At 53.7% G+C, this 13,194-nt stretch overlaps 2 protein-coding genes and 5 non-coding genes across 7 annotated transcripts; 6 read left to right on the forward strand and 1 right to left on the reverse strand.

Annotated features, from left to right (window-relative positions):
* Window positions 1–66: 66 nt before the first annotated feature.
* RPS8 (ribosomal protein S8) lies at window positions 67–4,642 on the forward strand. Its single transcript, XM_010716198.1, has 6 exons — window positions 67–256; window positions 1,032–1,138; window positions 1,396–1,495; window positions 2,540–2,715; window positions 3,639–3,768; window positions 4,479–4,642. Exons 1-6 carry the CDS (start codon window positions 67–69, stop codon window positions 4,586–4,588), a joined length of 813 nt encoding a protein of 270 aa, XP_010714500.1. The 3' UTR covers window positions 4,589–4,642.
* LOC116217010 lies at window positions 880–964 on the forward strand. Its single transcript, XR_004160847.1, has one exon. It is a non-coding gene; the product is annotated as a small nucleolar RNA SNORD55/SNORD39 (small nucleolar RNA).
* LOC116217013 lies at window positions 1,207–1,310 on the forward strand. Its single transcript, XR_004160850.1, has one exon. It is a non-coding gene; the product is annotated as a small nucleolar RNA SNORD46 (small nucleolar RNA).
* Window positions 2,940–3,011, forward strand: LOC116217011. The gene has a single exon (XR_004160848.1). It is a non-coding gene; the product is annotated as a small nucleolar RNA SNORD38 (small nucleolar RNA).
* LOC116217012 lies at window positions 4,206–4,277 on the forward strand. The gene has a single exon (XR_004160849.1). It is a non-coding gene; the product is annotated as a small nucleolar RNA SNORD38 (small nucleolar RNA).
* Window positions 4,643–5,333: 691 nt separating the features above from the next.
* On the forward strand, window positions 5,334–5,462 carry LOC116217022. The gene has a single exon (XR_004160859.1). It is a non-coding gene; the product is annotated as a small nucleolar RNA SNORA35 (small nucleolar RNA).
* A 1,577-nt stretch (window positions 5,463–7,039) lies between these two features.
* On the reverse strand, window positions 7,040–10,590 carry BEST4 (bestrophin 4). Its single transcript, XM_003208793.3, has 9 exons — window positions 10,300–10,590; window positions 9,976–10,070; window positions 9,313–9,546; window positions 8,847–9,001; window positions 8,693–8,770; window positions 8,441–8,593; window positions 8,026–8,106; window positions 7,782–7,936; window positions 7,040–7,662 (listed from the first exon to the last, which is right to left on the reverse strand). Exons 1-9 carry the CDS (start codon window positions 10,449–10,451, stop codon window positions 7,299–7,301), a joined length of 1,467 nt encoding a protein of 488 aa, XP_003208841.1. The 5' UTR covers window positions 10,452–10,590; the 3' UTR covers window positions 7,040–7,298.
* Between the last annotated feature and the right edge of the window lie 2,604 nt (window positions 10,591–13,194).

Raw genomic sequence — 13,194 nt, forward strand, 5'->3', positions numbered from 1 at the left:
GAACGGCGGCACAGCGCAGTCCTGTTGGGGTCGCGCCGCCGCTGTGCACGCTGGGTATGCAAATTAATGAGCCGTATGGTAATGACGGCCGCCGACAGGCAAATCAGCTTCAGGGTTCTTGTCGCTGCAATATCTCTTAGCAACGGCGCCCACTCACGGTGGCAGCGTGATGATGTCACGGCCTCGCGAGAGTTCGCGGCGGCAAACGGCCCCGTGATCCTTTGCGCCGCCTCTTTGCGGCGGTGCTGCGCCATGGGTGAGTGGGGGTTGCTGTCGGGCCTGGTCGCCATCCGCCGCCATCCGTTCGCAGCGCTGCCGCTTCCTGTCGCTGTTCTTTACTAAGCGGCGGCTGGGGGTGCCGCCATCCCCCGCTGCTTTCTTTTGGGACAGGCCGCGGCAGCGCTGAGTAGCTGGTGGGGGAAGATTGCTTAGGCTCAACATGGCGTTGGGGGGTGGGCGGCCTCGTCAGGCCTCAGCGCCGGGCTCCTTTATAGCGATGTGTTTGCGGGGTGCTTCGGGTCTTTCTCCATCCCCCAGGAGATGGGATGGATGTGCAGGGTGGTGGGGTTAAAGCTGAGTGCCTGTAGGACACTCTGCAGCGTGGCTGGGAGGAGGATGGGTTGAGGTGCCTCGTTTCCTATAGGGTGTTGCAGTTTGGTGGCGTGGAGGTTTTTTTCCTAGCATGCTGTGCCAGATTCAGTCGGTGTTTTAAAGCCTCTGTTGTTGCGGACTTAATTGCTTGATACGAGATGCTTCTTGCCGGGGCTTGTAAGGTAAGTTGGGGGGCTGCAATCCAAAGAGAAGTAGGGAACCCTGCAAACGTGCTGGATAGAAGCAGCCTGCTCTGTGCAGCTGTGCTGGAAGTGATCAAAGTTCCTCTGAGTCTCAATGATGAAGCTTCTCTGACTGCTGCATAAAGCTGAGTGTGCTGTGCGGATGCCAACCTTGGAGAGCTGAGGACTCAGAGCTGTACCCCGTTGTAGGCAGGTGGGATCTGTGCATGCTCTGACCACGCTGCTCCCTACATCCAGGTATCTCCAGGGACAACTGGCATAAGCGTCGCAAGACTGGGGGCAAGAGGAAGCCCTACCACAAGAAGAGGAAGTATGAGCTGGGTCGGCCTCCTGCCAACACTAAGGTGGGTGATTGGTGGAGGACAGTCAGTCGTTTTTCAGGCATGGTTTGCTGGTTTTAGCAATAAGAGGCAATAGGAGTGATGAAACTTTCACCTTAGGCAGATGCAACAGACCGTTTTGGTCATTTACTGTATCTGCCGATGCTGGGGTTTGTCATAGTTACACTGACCACTGCCTTCCAGCTGAGGACTTGACTGGGCTCCTCATGTACTGTGCTGCTTACTGACACCAGCAGTGCTGATTATTTTTCTGTCTGTAGATTGGTCCACGCCGAATTCATACGGTGAGGGTTCGTGGTGGTAATAAGAAATACCGTGCCCTTCGATTGGATGTTGGCAACTTCTCTTGGGGCTCTGAATGTAAGTACATCATCAGTGTGATGTGATTTAAATGCATTTTTACAGCTGTGGCAGTCTCCAGTACTGCTAATGGAGTAGAGGGGTGATGAAGCAAGCGTAGATTTTTAGGCTGGATTTGAATGCATTGCATTTTGCAGAGTTGGCTTTGAAGCAGTACGCATGGTGATGATAACTTTGACCTTATGTGGCCTTAGGAGACTTGGATGTCTGCTGGGTTCACAATGATTGGAGTGTCATAGTTACACTGAGGGGCGTGCTTGTGTTGTCTGCTTATTGGGGTGGGGGGATTACCCTGGGGCAAAAAAAGAGAATGCCTACGTATCTTCATCAATGCAGCTTGCATCCTGACCAGACTATTGACAAGGGAGCACACGGTTTCTTAGTGATGGCAGAGCACTAAAATGAAAAGTGCTGTCATTTTTAGACAGTATTGCAGTAATGAGGGGACTGAGCTCACCTTGCAGAACAAGTATGAGGTATGTGAGTGAAGAGAGGGAAACCTGTTTTTTTTTACCTGTCCTTTGTGTGACAGCTGCTAAATGCAGTAACTGAATGCTGAGCACTTCACATGGGCCATGAAGAGTGAAAGCCTCAGCTCCCAGTTTATTCCAAACCTCTTCTCCTGTAAAAATGGCTCCCATTCCATGCGTTCAGCTCAGTTTATTTGGTAATTGTGTAGGAAGCTGTACAGGATTGAGCCCTCTGTGTGGTGTTGATTGGCATCTGCTAAGGTATCTTCCACTCCAGAAATCTGCTGTGCAGCATTATTTAGTCATCTTAGAGATGAGTTCCTTCAGCGCCACAAGTTTCAGTTTCTCATTTAGGATGGATCTTTTTCCACATACAGACTTGTGTTGTAGGACCAGATTTGGATTGATGGAATAAAAAAGATAAATGTCGGCTAAATTAAAGTCAGCGTCAGGGGGCTGGAGAACATTTGAGGGGGTTATGTGTACTGACTTTAGGGTATGCCTTAGATGCTGTGGAGTGTGTTCTCAGCTGTCTGATTCCTATAGGTTTGAATTCATGCTCTTCTTTTGAAAGGCTGCACTCGCAAGACCAGAATCATTGATGTTGTCTACAATGCTTCCAACAACGAGCTGGTGCGGACGAAGACCCTGGTGAAGAACTGCATCGTTCTCGTTGACAGCACACCGTACCGACAGTGGTATGAAGCCCACTATGCCTTGCCCCTTGGACGCAAGAAGGGGGCCAAGCTGGTACGTATGCCTGGGATTGCTCAGTTTCTTGGCAGCTAGCTGTTGTGAATGAACAGCACTAGCCAGCATTGATAGAGTTCCTGACAGTGATAGCACTGGTCTTGTGGGCTACATTCCCATCAATTCCCAGAATAAGTCAGATTCTGTTAATGGAGCATTCGGGACCACAGAGTTCTCAGAGACATCGCGCTTGGTTGTGCGCAAGGGCCTGCCTGTAGATCTGTCTTCTAATGATGATACTTCTGTCCAGTTCTGCTACTGAAGGGAGAGCGATGACACTTGTGATGCTGAGGAAGACTTTGCAGTCAGGTCCTTGTGCTGAGGAATTGCTGTCCTCTGATTTAAAAGCTCGTGGATTACTAACTTGCTTTTAAGCATTTTAAAGTGTCTTTATCCAGATTTATTGCCTCAAATTTCAACACCCAAACCCCAGATAGTTAAAAGTTTTTTGAACACTTGTGTAGTATTTAGCTTGAGGTAGTCTTGTGTTAAAAATAAAGCTCTCGTTTGCTCACCCACTGTGTGGTTCAAAGCACGGAGAAAGCTTGTAACTTGTCTGCCAGGAATTGCACCACACCTGAGTGCTCTCATGTCTGGAGAAGGAGAGTATTCACTTTCTTTGGGGGATAGCTAATTGAAGAAGCCTTTGCAGTTTCATCTGTCAGGGGAGTTTCCTCCTGAGGGCATTGTTCTTTGTTGTCAGCAGTGACTCCAGTCAGTAATGTTTCATTTCGTGACCTCAAAAGTGAAAAACAGCACTTATTCTGTGAAGTATTTGTGCATTGAGAAGATGTGATTTGGGACGTAACTACTTAAAGAAAATCCTTCTATTTTCAGTGAAGATCTCTTGCAAGAAATAATCATGTACTTAAACTTGTCTTCAGTTTATGCTGACCTTGTCTTTACAATGGGCTTAATTTTAGACACCTGAGGAAGAAGAAATCTTGAACAAGAAGCGTTCAAAGAAGATCCAGAAGAAATATGACGAGCGAAAGAAGAATGCCAAGATAGCCAGTATTCTTGAGGAGCAGTTCCAGCAAGGAAAGCTACTGGGTGAGTCCCTGGGAGCATTAGTGTGGGTGAGGATGAGGGAGTCAGTCAGCAGTGCCAGAACAGATGCTGTTCTTGCTCCTGGGATCTTGTCAAGCTGTGTCTGCAAGCTGTGATAAAGTTAACTGCAAGGTGAAGGCAGTGGGAGAGTTCTCCCTATCTGTCTGCAGGTGTTCTTCTGGATGTTAAGAGTAACTGTTCTTGTACTTTCTCTGGAGATAGCCCAGTCCTGGCAGGAATGTAAAATATTTCTGCAGCTTGAAGCACTGGGAGTGACAGCTAGCAAATCTGCCTTTTTAGCCTTGAGGGAAGTGATGGGGCTTGAGACCTGCAAAATGGGTGAAGACATGGGTGTACTGTGTTTCAGGAAAAGCTCAGCATGTACGTTAACAGTTTTAGCAGTTTCAAGTTTTGCTGTGAATAGTTTAGTGTTTTGAAGTCTTCTGGTGATGAGTCCTATGTCCAGTTCTGCTACTGAATTTGAGGGATGACTGTTTGGAGATCTGAAGAGGACTTCATTGTGGGTGTAGTCCTGCAGAGCAGGTTCACAGCACGGTATCTCAGGGGAGGTACTTAAGCCAGCACATAAGCTGGTATGTTACTGGTCCTTGCTCATTTGTGCTTTTGTAGAGAGACTGCAAGTAATGTTTCCTTTGATTTGTGTGTATTCTATAGAGAATTATTTAACTTAACTGAATGAGTTCTCCTTGCAGCCTGCATTGCCTCCAGACCTGGACAGTGTGGCCGAGCCGATGGTTATGTGTTGGAAGGCAAGGAATTAGAGTTCTACCTGAGGAAGATCAAGGCCAGAAAAGGCAAATGAAAATCAACGATTTTCCTGAAAGAGCCAATAAACGCACGAGTCTCCTATAATAAACGGGTCGTGTGCTTATTTGTGTGCAGAGGGGGCCTTGAGTAGCTCCTTATGAAACATGAAACAAGAAGGCTCCCTGGGCATCACCAGGTGCTTTTCTGTCTTGAGGTAAACTCCGACCCTGCTTGCTGTTGATAAACATCTCGCTGGGTTCTACAGCGGTGACTTAGTGAACCAAGTGGATGTGGAAGAGTCGTCAGCAGGAATCAACGTTGACAACTTCGGGAGTTTTTTGGTTTTTAATTATTATTGCTGCACAGATATTTGAAAAAGACATGGAATGAAGCTCAAACGGCATATTACCAATACTAAAAAAAAACGCAGAGGGAGGGTGTAGATGTTCATTCCTGCTGGAGTTTGGCTTACTGGGAATAGAGTGGGTCTGGCAGGGCATGTGTTCCCTTCACCCTCTGGTACCTTGGGTAAGCACTGACTGCACTGGGGCCCTTTGCCAAGATGAATTGAGAGGAAGGTGCCCACTTAGCAGCTTCAGAGCTGCAGCACTGAACATTTGTTAGACTGCATCTGTCTGAAAGCAGGTGTCACAGCCCTGGCCCCTGCAGCTGGTACCTCCTGCCTTTTCTCTGTCCTCTGGTTGGCGCCAGCAGTCCTATTTGCTGTGGCCTGGTGCTTCTGCCCGCCTGCACGCTCACCTTCGAGGTTCAGTATCATGTTTAAACCAGCTGTTGGCTAACTGCACTGGTCAGTGACTAGCTGGTCTTTCCCTGATCTCCTGGTCTCATTCCAGTGCAAGAGAAATACCTTCTAGCAGAAGGGTCAGGCTCTCTTTGTGGCCTGCCCCTTTCGAAAGCTGGGTACAAGCTCCAGCTTTTTACATTGTCGCTTAGAGCAGGATTAGGAAGCTGTGATGAGTTTTTCCCCTTGTTTGGGAGCATCTGGTGACTAGTAACTTTACAAAGTAACTTTACAACTTTACAATTGTAACATCAGGCTTCTAGTTCCCCAGTGCTCTGGGCAGGCTGAATGTTCACACACCTGGTGCCTGCTGAGTGCGTGTTCTGCATACCTCACCTACTTGTACATTCTTACAAAAGCTTCATTTGTTCGTGGGAATGTTCTGATGAGATGGAAACTGGCTGTGGCCCAAACCTTGCACTTAACTCTCGGCTGGAGGAGTTTGTGATCAGCTTGCCCCCAGCAGAGCTGTAGTGAGTAAAATGCAAGCCGGTTGTGGTTCCTCTTTCCGTCGGGCAGCCATTAGTGAAGCTCACTAAGGGTCCTTTGCTGTGTAAGGTGCTGAGCTCCAGCACTTCAGCGAGGACCTCCTGCCCCACAAATAACGCTGTTTTACAGGTTTTCCTGTGGTGTTCTACCATGGCAGCAGACAGCAGGAGGTGCTAATGGGCACAGATGAGCTGAGCTGCAGGGATTCATCCTGCTTTGCTGGCAGGTGCTGGGGGTGGATAGAAACATCAACCCTCAGCCAGTGATGCCATTGCCCTGCAGCCCAGGTCTGTGCTCACTACGGGGGTGAAACGGGCACTTGGGAGTCTCAGTGCAGGGCCTGGCTGGGCGTGATGTTTGCACAAGCACATTCTTTCTCCATAGTGATCCCATGTAAACTTTCCCTGCTTTCTAGCAACGCATTTTGCAGAGAGGTGCGGCGGCTGCGATAAAGGGCATTCGGGATGGATGCGTCACGGCAGCTTCCTCCGCATTTGCCTCGCGCTGCTCACCCTCTGCAGAGAGCAAACAGGATTCAGGGAGTTCCTGGGGGACTTTGGACAGAGGGAGAAGCTGAGATGAATGTTAGGGTATGGGCAGGTGCTGTAAACCTTGCCACGATGGGCAGGATTATGACTGATCCATCAATGGTCAGCATTGCTATCACTGCTGCCAAGGGTGACAGCCCATGGGAACGGAGCCGGCACCCATTGCTGTGCTGCAGGGACATGGGAACAGGGCAGGATGGCAGATAGCCGGGGTGTGTGGCACCGCCAGTTCCTGTGGTGACACGGGCACAAGGCCTTGTGCAGCTGGGAAGTAGGAGGCATTGCTCCTGGCGTGCTGTGTGCAGTGATTTACAGCAAGCATGCAATGTGCTGAGCCAGATAGGCGCTGGGTTATACTGCTTGAACTTGGATAGGGTCATGAATGCCAGTACCTTTGTCAGGCCTGGATTAACTCTGAGTAGAGTCTTTAGAAAGGGGATTTTTAGCAGCTCTGCTGTTATACTCATGGAGAACATGAGTCTGGATGGGGGAATCCATCTGCAGAGGCTGAAAGCACTTTTTGCTTTGTAGCATGCAGCTGTGTAACCTGGTCTGAAGCCCCACAGACATTGCAGTGTGAGCCCATGGGATGGAATTCACCCACTTTTAGGATGCGATTGATGTTCCTGCCCCTCACTGCTGGGGTGACAACAAAGATCCTCAAAGCCAAGGCTGGCAAGAACTTTATTAACATTGAGGGTACATGCCAGCACAGTGCTGAACACATTTGCTCTATCCTGGCTCAGTGCTTGGGCTGTCCCCTTGGCAGCAGGCAGCGTGCCTGGCCAGCTGCGAGTGGTGGCATCACCCCGACCCATCAGCACCTCCCCACCACCCTGGGGACAAACCCTGGTTCACGACTGCTGAGGCCCTGCTTCTGACCAGGGTGTGCCAGGGGTGCATTGGAACAGGGCTCTCCTACCTCCTCATGGCTCCCCAGCCCCTGGCTGCTCGGTTTCAATGCTCTCTCTGGACGGTGCCTCCACCTGGATCAGTGGCAGCTTCTGCTTATCGGAGGCCTTTGGGGAGCAGGGGCTGCCCCTCTGGCTCTCCTCATCCTCCGTCTCCTCCTCCTCGATGCGGCTGACAGCCTCGGGGTCCTCGCAGTGGGCAGTGCTGTCCCCCCGGGCACGCCGCAGGTGAGGGGTGGCTCGGCCACCTCGACCAAAATTTTTGATGCTGATGGCAGGGGATGCGGCGGCGAGGAAGCGGCTGAGCAGCGGGGTCTGCGTGCGGGCCATGTTCGGCGAGGCCTCCACCGTCTGGCTCTGCTCCATGTCCTCGGTCATGCTGAGTGGCACGGAGGGGTGATTAGGATGGTCACGTGTCCCCCAAGGTCCCCACTGAGCCTGCCAGGTTGGTGGTAGGGACTCCCTCCATGTTCCAATTGGGATGTCCTGTGCACTCACCGCATGTCAAAGGTGGAGCCCAGGAAGGAGGGCTTCAGGGTCTCGGCGGCAGTGGCTATGGTGTAGGGGGGCTGAGCCGTAGATTCATTCCAGTACTTGTCCTTGGTGGCTGGTGGCAGGTTCTGGTACATGTCATCCACCGACAGCAGGGACACCTAGGCATGGCAGGGACAGAGGACAGCTCCCATTGGCACCTTGCTGAGTGTCCCCACCCAACCCGATGACAGCCCAGGGCAGGACCCACCTGCAGGTTTCTGTCTATCAATTTATTGGTCTCAAAGTCATCATCGTCTTCCCCAAAAGGGTTAATGATCTGCTCTGCAACCTGGGGAGGGAGGGAACAGGTGACACAAGGACACAGGGACAATGACAGAGACACCTTCCTACAGGGCTCTCCATCCTTCAGTCCACGTAGAATCATAGAACATAATCATAGAATCATTCAGGTTGCAAAAGACCACTAAGATCATCCAGTCCAACCACTGACCCATCACCACCATGTCCACCAAACCATGAAACATGAAACAGACTGGTGTTCCATGTCCCATCTACCCAGTGCCCTGCTGTGACACGTCCCCAAGGGCCGCAGGCAATGCTGGTGCCGTGCCCTGTTCCAGGAACCCCTTAAAGCACATCCCAGCCATGCGGTCGCATCTCACCTTCAGCCAGCCAGCGTAGAAGAAGAACTGCAGGAGGGTAGAGAGGGGGATGTACATATCCAGGTCCCCCTCCTGCCCTGGCTCCAGCGGCTCCAGGAACTGCCGCCCAATGAGGCAGAAGGCAAAGAAGGAGTACACAGCAATGGTAACCACCTGCATCGGAAACATGGGGACAGAAGGTGACAGTGAACGGAGGCGATCCCAGCAGTGCCCCATGCTCCAACACATTGCTGTTGGGCTGGGGTCACTCACCTGTGTGTACACCAGTGGGATGCTGATCCAGTCGTAGTGGAACAGCATGCTGCACTTGGCCCGGAACAGGTTCAGCTCCTAGCAGGGAGGCACGGGTGGGTTTTTCCCTATCCCCCATAGTTCTCAGCCCCTTGCACACCTGATGCTGACTCACATCCATCAGCAGACGCAGGGCAACGTCATCACGGATGCGGCCATCGCGCCGCGCCTGGGCTGCCAGGTTGGTGAACCAGACGCAGGGGATCCAGTACTTGTTGAAGTCGGAGTACAGGCTCTCAAACTGCTTGCGTTCATCCTGCGTCATGAAGCCTGCAGCAATGCAGAGGATCAGCACCATGGATCTCATGATGAAGGGAAAAGGACCTTTTGGGGGACATGATTTTGGGGACGGTCCCAATGGGAATCTGGTTCTGTACGGAACCTACAGCCATGGAGGACGTTGGTGAGCAGAGAAGAGATGAATGCCTATGTTGAAAAATAAGCTCTCCACACCATGGTTGGGTACAACACCCAAGGGGCTGCGTATTAGCGGGGCATCCCTACTGCAAACTCCCCCAGAGTGACACTTCCAAGGTCCCCACCTCTCCCACCCCATCATCCTGGGGTCTGTCACCCCTCACCAGCTTCCACCACATGATCCATGGTGGGGAAGCGTTTGAGCACCCTGGTGCTGACGGAGCGCAGGATGAGGACGGCCGACAGGTTGGCGTAGCGCACCAGGGTGCGCCGCAGGATCCGACCCCGCTCGTCCTTGCCGTGGACGTTGCTGGAGATGACACACATGAGCTGGTCAGGCAGTGGGATGCTGGTGTACTGTGCCCACCACCGATTCACAATCAGGGTGACATAAAAACCTGCAGAGAGACGTTCCATTGGGAGCTCTGAGTGGTTGGGTCCAGGTGAAAATGAACCAGTTCCCGTTGAATTTCTGGGGTTACTGTTCTCAGGGATGGAGATGGGGATACCCCTGACTCTTTCAGGTTGGTTATCAGGAAAAATTTCTTCTCCAAAAGAGTGGTCGGGCACTGGCACAGACTGATTAGGGAGTTGGTAGTGTCACCACCCCTGGAGGTGTTCAGGAACCAAGGAGATGTAGCACTGAGGGACTTGGTAAGTGGCCATGGTGGGGTGGGTTGGGGTTGGTGGATGATCATTCCATTGGTATCCCCAAGGACAAGAGTGGCTCCAGGAGCTGAGTGACACTCCCAGGACTCCTCCAACCCCCAGCCAGGATGGGCAGTGGGGGCAGCCCCACAGCTGGGAAGCAGGAGAGGGACCCATACCTAGGACAAAGGACATGGGGATGAGGTCCGTGGAGCGGTTGCAGTACTGAGCCACTTTGGTGTAGAGACGCTTCTGCTCCTCGGTCAGCAGCCGCCTGCAGCAGGCATAGAGCAGGGTGAAGGGTGAGCACTGGGGCTACCCCAGAACCCCACAAAAAGCCATTGTCTGTGCCCTCTTCTCCTTGTGGGGTCCCACCCCAACCCTCCTGGGGGAGTCTTGAGGACTAGTGGACCATGATTGATGGACCCCTACACATCCCCACCTCCAGACGTGGTCCCTCACAGGTGACACTGAGGGCATAGAGAGCAACACAACCCACTCACCGGTAGACGATGCTGAGCAGCGCGTATAGCACCACGAAGACGATGAACTCCTTGTAGAGCAGCTTGTAGATGCTGCCCTTCCAGCGGAAAAGCAGCTTGGAGAAGCCCCCAAAACGGGAGTTGGCGACTTTCAGTGTGTAGGAGACTGTCATGGCAGCACAGCCCCACTCTTTGGGGCAGGAGCACCTTTATCTCACTGCCTGGGGAGGAGCAGGGTCCCTGCTGCTGGCCAGGACATGCACTCAGCCCCACACCAAGCACTGGTGCCCATCAGCCAGATCACTCTGCAACCTCTGCCCATCCCTACTCATGTCCGTGACTTCCCCTAAATACCCCAGTGTGGACCCATCAGCCCTGCAGTGATGGATTGGGGCTGTCACAGCCAAGGAACAGGGAACTGAGGCTCAGCCACACCTCGCTGTGACCGGAGATGTCAGTGGGAGCTGCTGGTGCCAGTGCTGGGAAGCACGGTGCTGGGAAGCACAGTGCCCAGTGGGGTGCTTTGGGAAGTTCCCCTTAAAGGGAGAAAGGACGGCTGGAGACAGGGAGCTGGAAAGGCAAATCTTACTGGGACAAAAACCACTGGGAACCATATGCAGGGAGTAACAGGACGTGCAGTGAGACCACCCCATCCTCATCCTCATCCCCTATCTATCTGCACTGGTACCGGTGCTCCCAGCCCAGCACCTTCAGGGTCGGCAGCTCCGTCCCATTGTGGGCTGTGCTGGGCAGGAAACGCCGCTTCCTTTACAGCCATAACGCCGTGTCCCGCCCTGCCCGGCTCCCTTCCTGCCCGGCACAGCGCCCAGCTCAGCCTGCGTCGGCTCCAACCATGGAGCTGGGGGCTTCCAGTGCAAGAAATGCCCCTCATACATCCCCCTGTACTTCTTGACTTTCTCATGATGCTGAGGCACAGGTATAGGACACGGGGCTGCAGCAGGGCTGGGACACCCATGGGTGGAGATAATGGAGATAATTTACAGCCCCCCACCAACCCTTCCTGACCCGAACACTGTGCCCACAGCTTCTATCAGTGTGCCATAAATCACAGGTTTAGTCACACAGGTTGGCACCCGCTGCCCCGAATCAAGAGACAGGGTGCAGCCACACTGCCAGGAGTACAATGATTTATTTTGCGTTGGCTGCTCCAGGCAGGGAAGGCTGCACCCCATGAGCATTTTGCTAACATGACCCCAGTTGAGCCCACCTGTGCTCAGTGCTCACACATGCATGTGTGCACATGTACAATGCAGAGGGCACAACAGGGTGTGCTGGTGGAGCAGGCAGGGCCGTTCAGCCCATGTGGGACTCTGTAAGCAGATCTCATTTATTGTCCCTGGGCCCCTTTATCTGTGGGCTGGGAAGCAGCAGAGCAGAGCAGGACAGAGGTCCTGCTCAGAGAGTCTGGTGCACACAGTGCTGTTGTACAGAAGGGACAGCCCCACCTCCTCTCCCTGGGTGCCTTGTGTCCCTGTACACCATCAGCCCACAGAAAACCCCCTGTGCCCTGCCCAGGGCAAGCATGGGGCACACGTAGGGGAATGCAGCAGGAGGGGCGGCAATTTAGAAGTGCAGCTCTGCAAACAGCCAGTGCAAGAAATGACAGATTGGTCTGTGCATCCCCCATCCACAGCCACCAGTATGTTCCAGCCAGATCCCAAATCCCAGCCCAGCTACCCGTCAGTGTAGCTCAATGTTCTCATACTCCAGGTTGTCCGAGTCCTCCAGCTCGATGCCAGGCACCAGGTTGTAATAGTCGGTCGATTGGTTCATGTAGATCTTCTCCCGGTCAGCGGAGTCCTTCAGCACATCGGTGACACTCACTGTGTCCCCCTCCGTCTCAGGGCTGTCCCGCTGCTCATCGTAGGTTGGAACATGGGATCCCACCTGGATCTCCACCTCCTCATAGAGGTCCCTGCTGCTCTCCTCGGGGGGCTGCAGCAGCACCCGGCTGCCCCGCAGCACCTTCCCCTCGCTCTTGGAGGGGGCACTGGTTGGCTCATAGGGGACGTAGCGGTGCGGCTCGGGGCACACGGGCACGTTGCCCCTCTCTGTTGGGGCGGTGTGGCTGCTCCCAAAGCTGTAGTTGGTTTTCCTCTTCCTCCTGCAGAAGCAGCAGGTGATGGCTGCAAGGATGAGGAGGGGAGGCAGGCAGATGAAGAGGGCGGTGAGGCTGTGGTGCTGCTGGCACAGCTCGTCCCGTGGGATGCTCTGCAGCTCTGCACCGCGGTGCCGCTCCGGTGTATGGCAGGTGAGCTGGGCGGGCAGGCTGGGGGTGCCCTGCAGGGCATCCAGCAAAGCACAGCTGCACTCCCAGCTGTTGTTGGAGAGCTGCAGCTGCAGCAGGGATGGATGAAGAAGGGTGGGGGGGAGGGAGGTCAGTGCGTTGAACCCCAGGTGGAGTTCCTGGAGCTGTGTGGAGGCTTTTAGGAAGGATGCAGGCAGCTCCTGGAGCTGGTTCCCATCCAGATAGAGGACCTTCAAATTAGGGGCATCTTCCAGAAAGCCTCTGGGAAGGCTCTCCAACTGGTTGTGACTTAAGTGCAAGACCTCCAAGGCCGGGGGGACTCCCTGGGCGTTGCTGATGGCTGTGATGCTGCAGTGTGAGAGGTAGAGCTGGCGCAGCCCTCGCACCACCACCAGCTCTCCCCAGTCCAGGTGGGTGACATTGGATCCAGTGAAGTTGAGGCAGCAGCTCTCGGCGAGCGGAGCTGTGCGGAACGCCTGGAAGTCCACGGGATGGGTGCAGTTGCAACTCTGCGGTGCCGGCTCTAGGGCGAGGCTGGCAGCGAGCAGGAGGCCGCCCCATAATAGGGGCACGGTGCCTGTGGGAGGGCACAGGAGACGGGCACCCCACTGCGGGATCAGCGGGGAGCGGTCCCCCCGCCCGCAACC

This window comes from Meleagris gallopavo, chromosome 10 (genome assembly GCF_000146605.3).
Source record: "Meleagris gallopavo isolate NT-WF06-2002-E0010 breed Aviagen turkey brand Nicholas breeding stock chromosome 10, Turkey_5.1, whole genome shotgun sequence".
In the NCBI taxonomy this organism is placed as follows: domain Eukaryota; kingdom Metazoa; phylum Chordata; class Aves; order Galliformes; family Phasianidae; genus Meleagris; species Meleagris gallopavo.

Coding starts and splice junctions, on each gene's coding strand:
- RPS8 (XM_010716198.1), top strand. CDS start 67: ATGAGCCGTATGGTAATGACGGCCGCCGACAGGCAAATCAGCTTCAGG. Junction 1,496..2,539: donor CTTCTCTTGGGGCTCTGAAT/GTAAGTACATCA, acceptor TTCTTTTGAAAG/GCTGCACTCGCAAGACCAGA. Junction 3,769..4,478: donor CCAGCAAGGAAAGCTACTGG/GTGAGTCCCTGG, acceptor TTCTCCTTGCAG/CCTGCATTGCCTCCAGACCT.
- BEST4 (XM_003208793.3), bottom strand. CDS start 10,451: ATGACAGTCTCCTACACACTGAAAGTCGCCAACTCCCGTTTTGGGGGC. Junction 8,107..8,440: donor TCTACGCTGGCTGGCTGAAG/GTGAGATGCGAC, acceptor CTCCCTCCCCAG/GTTGCAGAGCAGATCATTAA. Junction 7,937..8,025: donor TGATAGACAGAAACCTGCAG/GTGGGTCCTGCC, acceptor TGCCATGCCTAG/GTGTCCCTGCTGTCGGTGGA.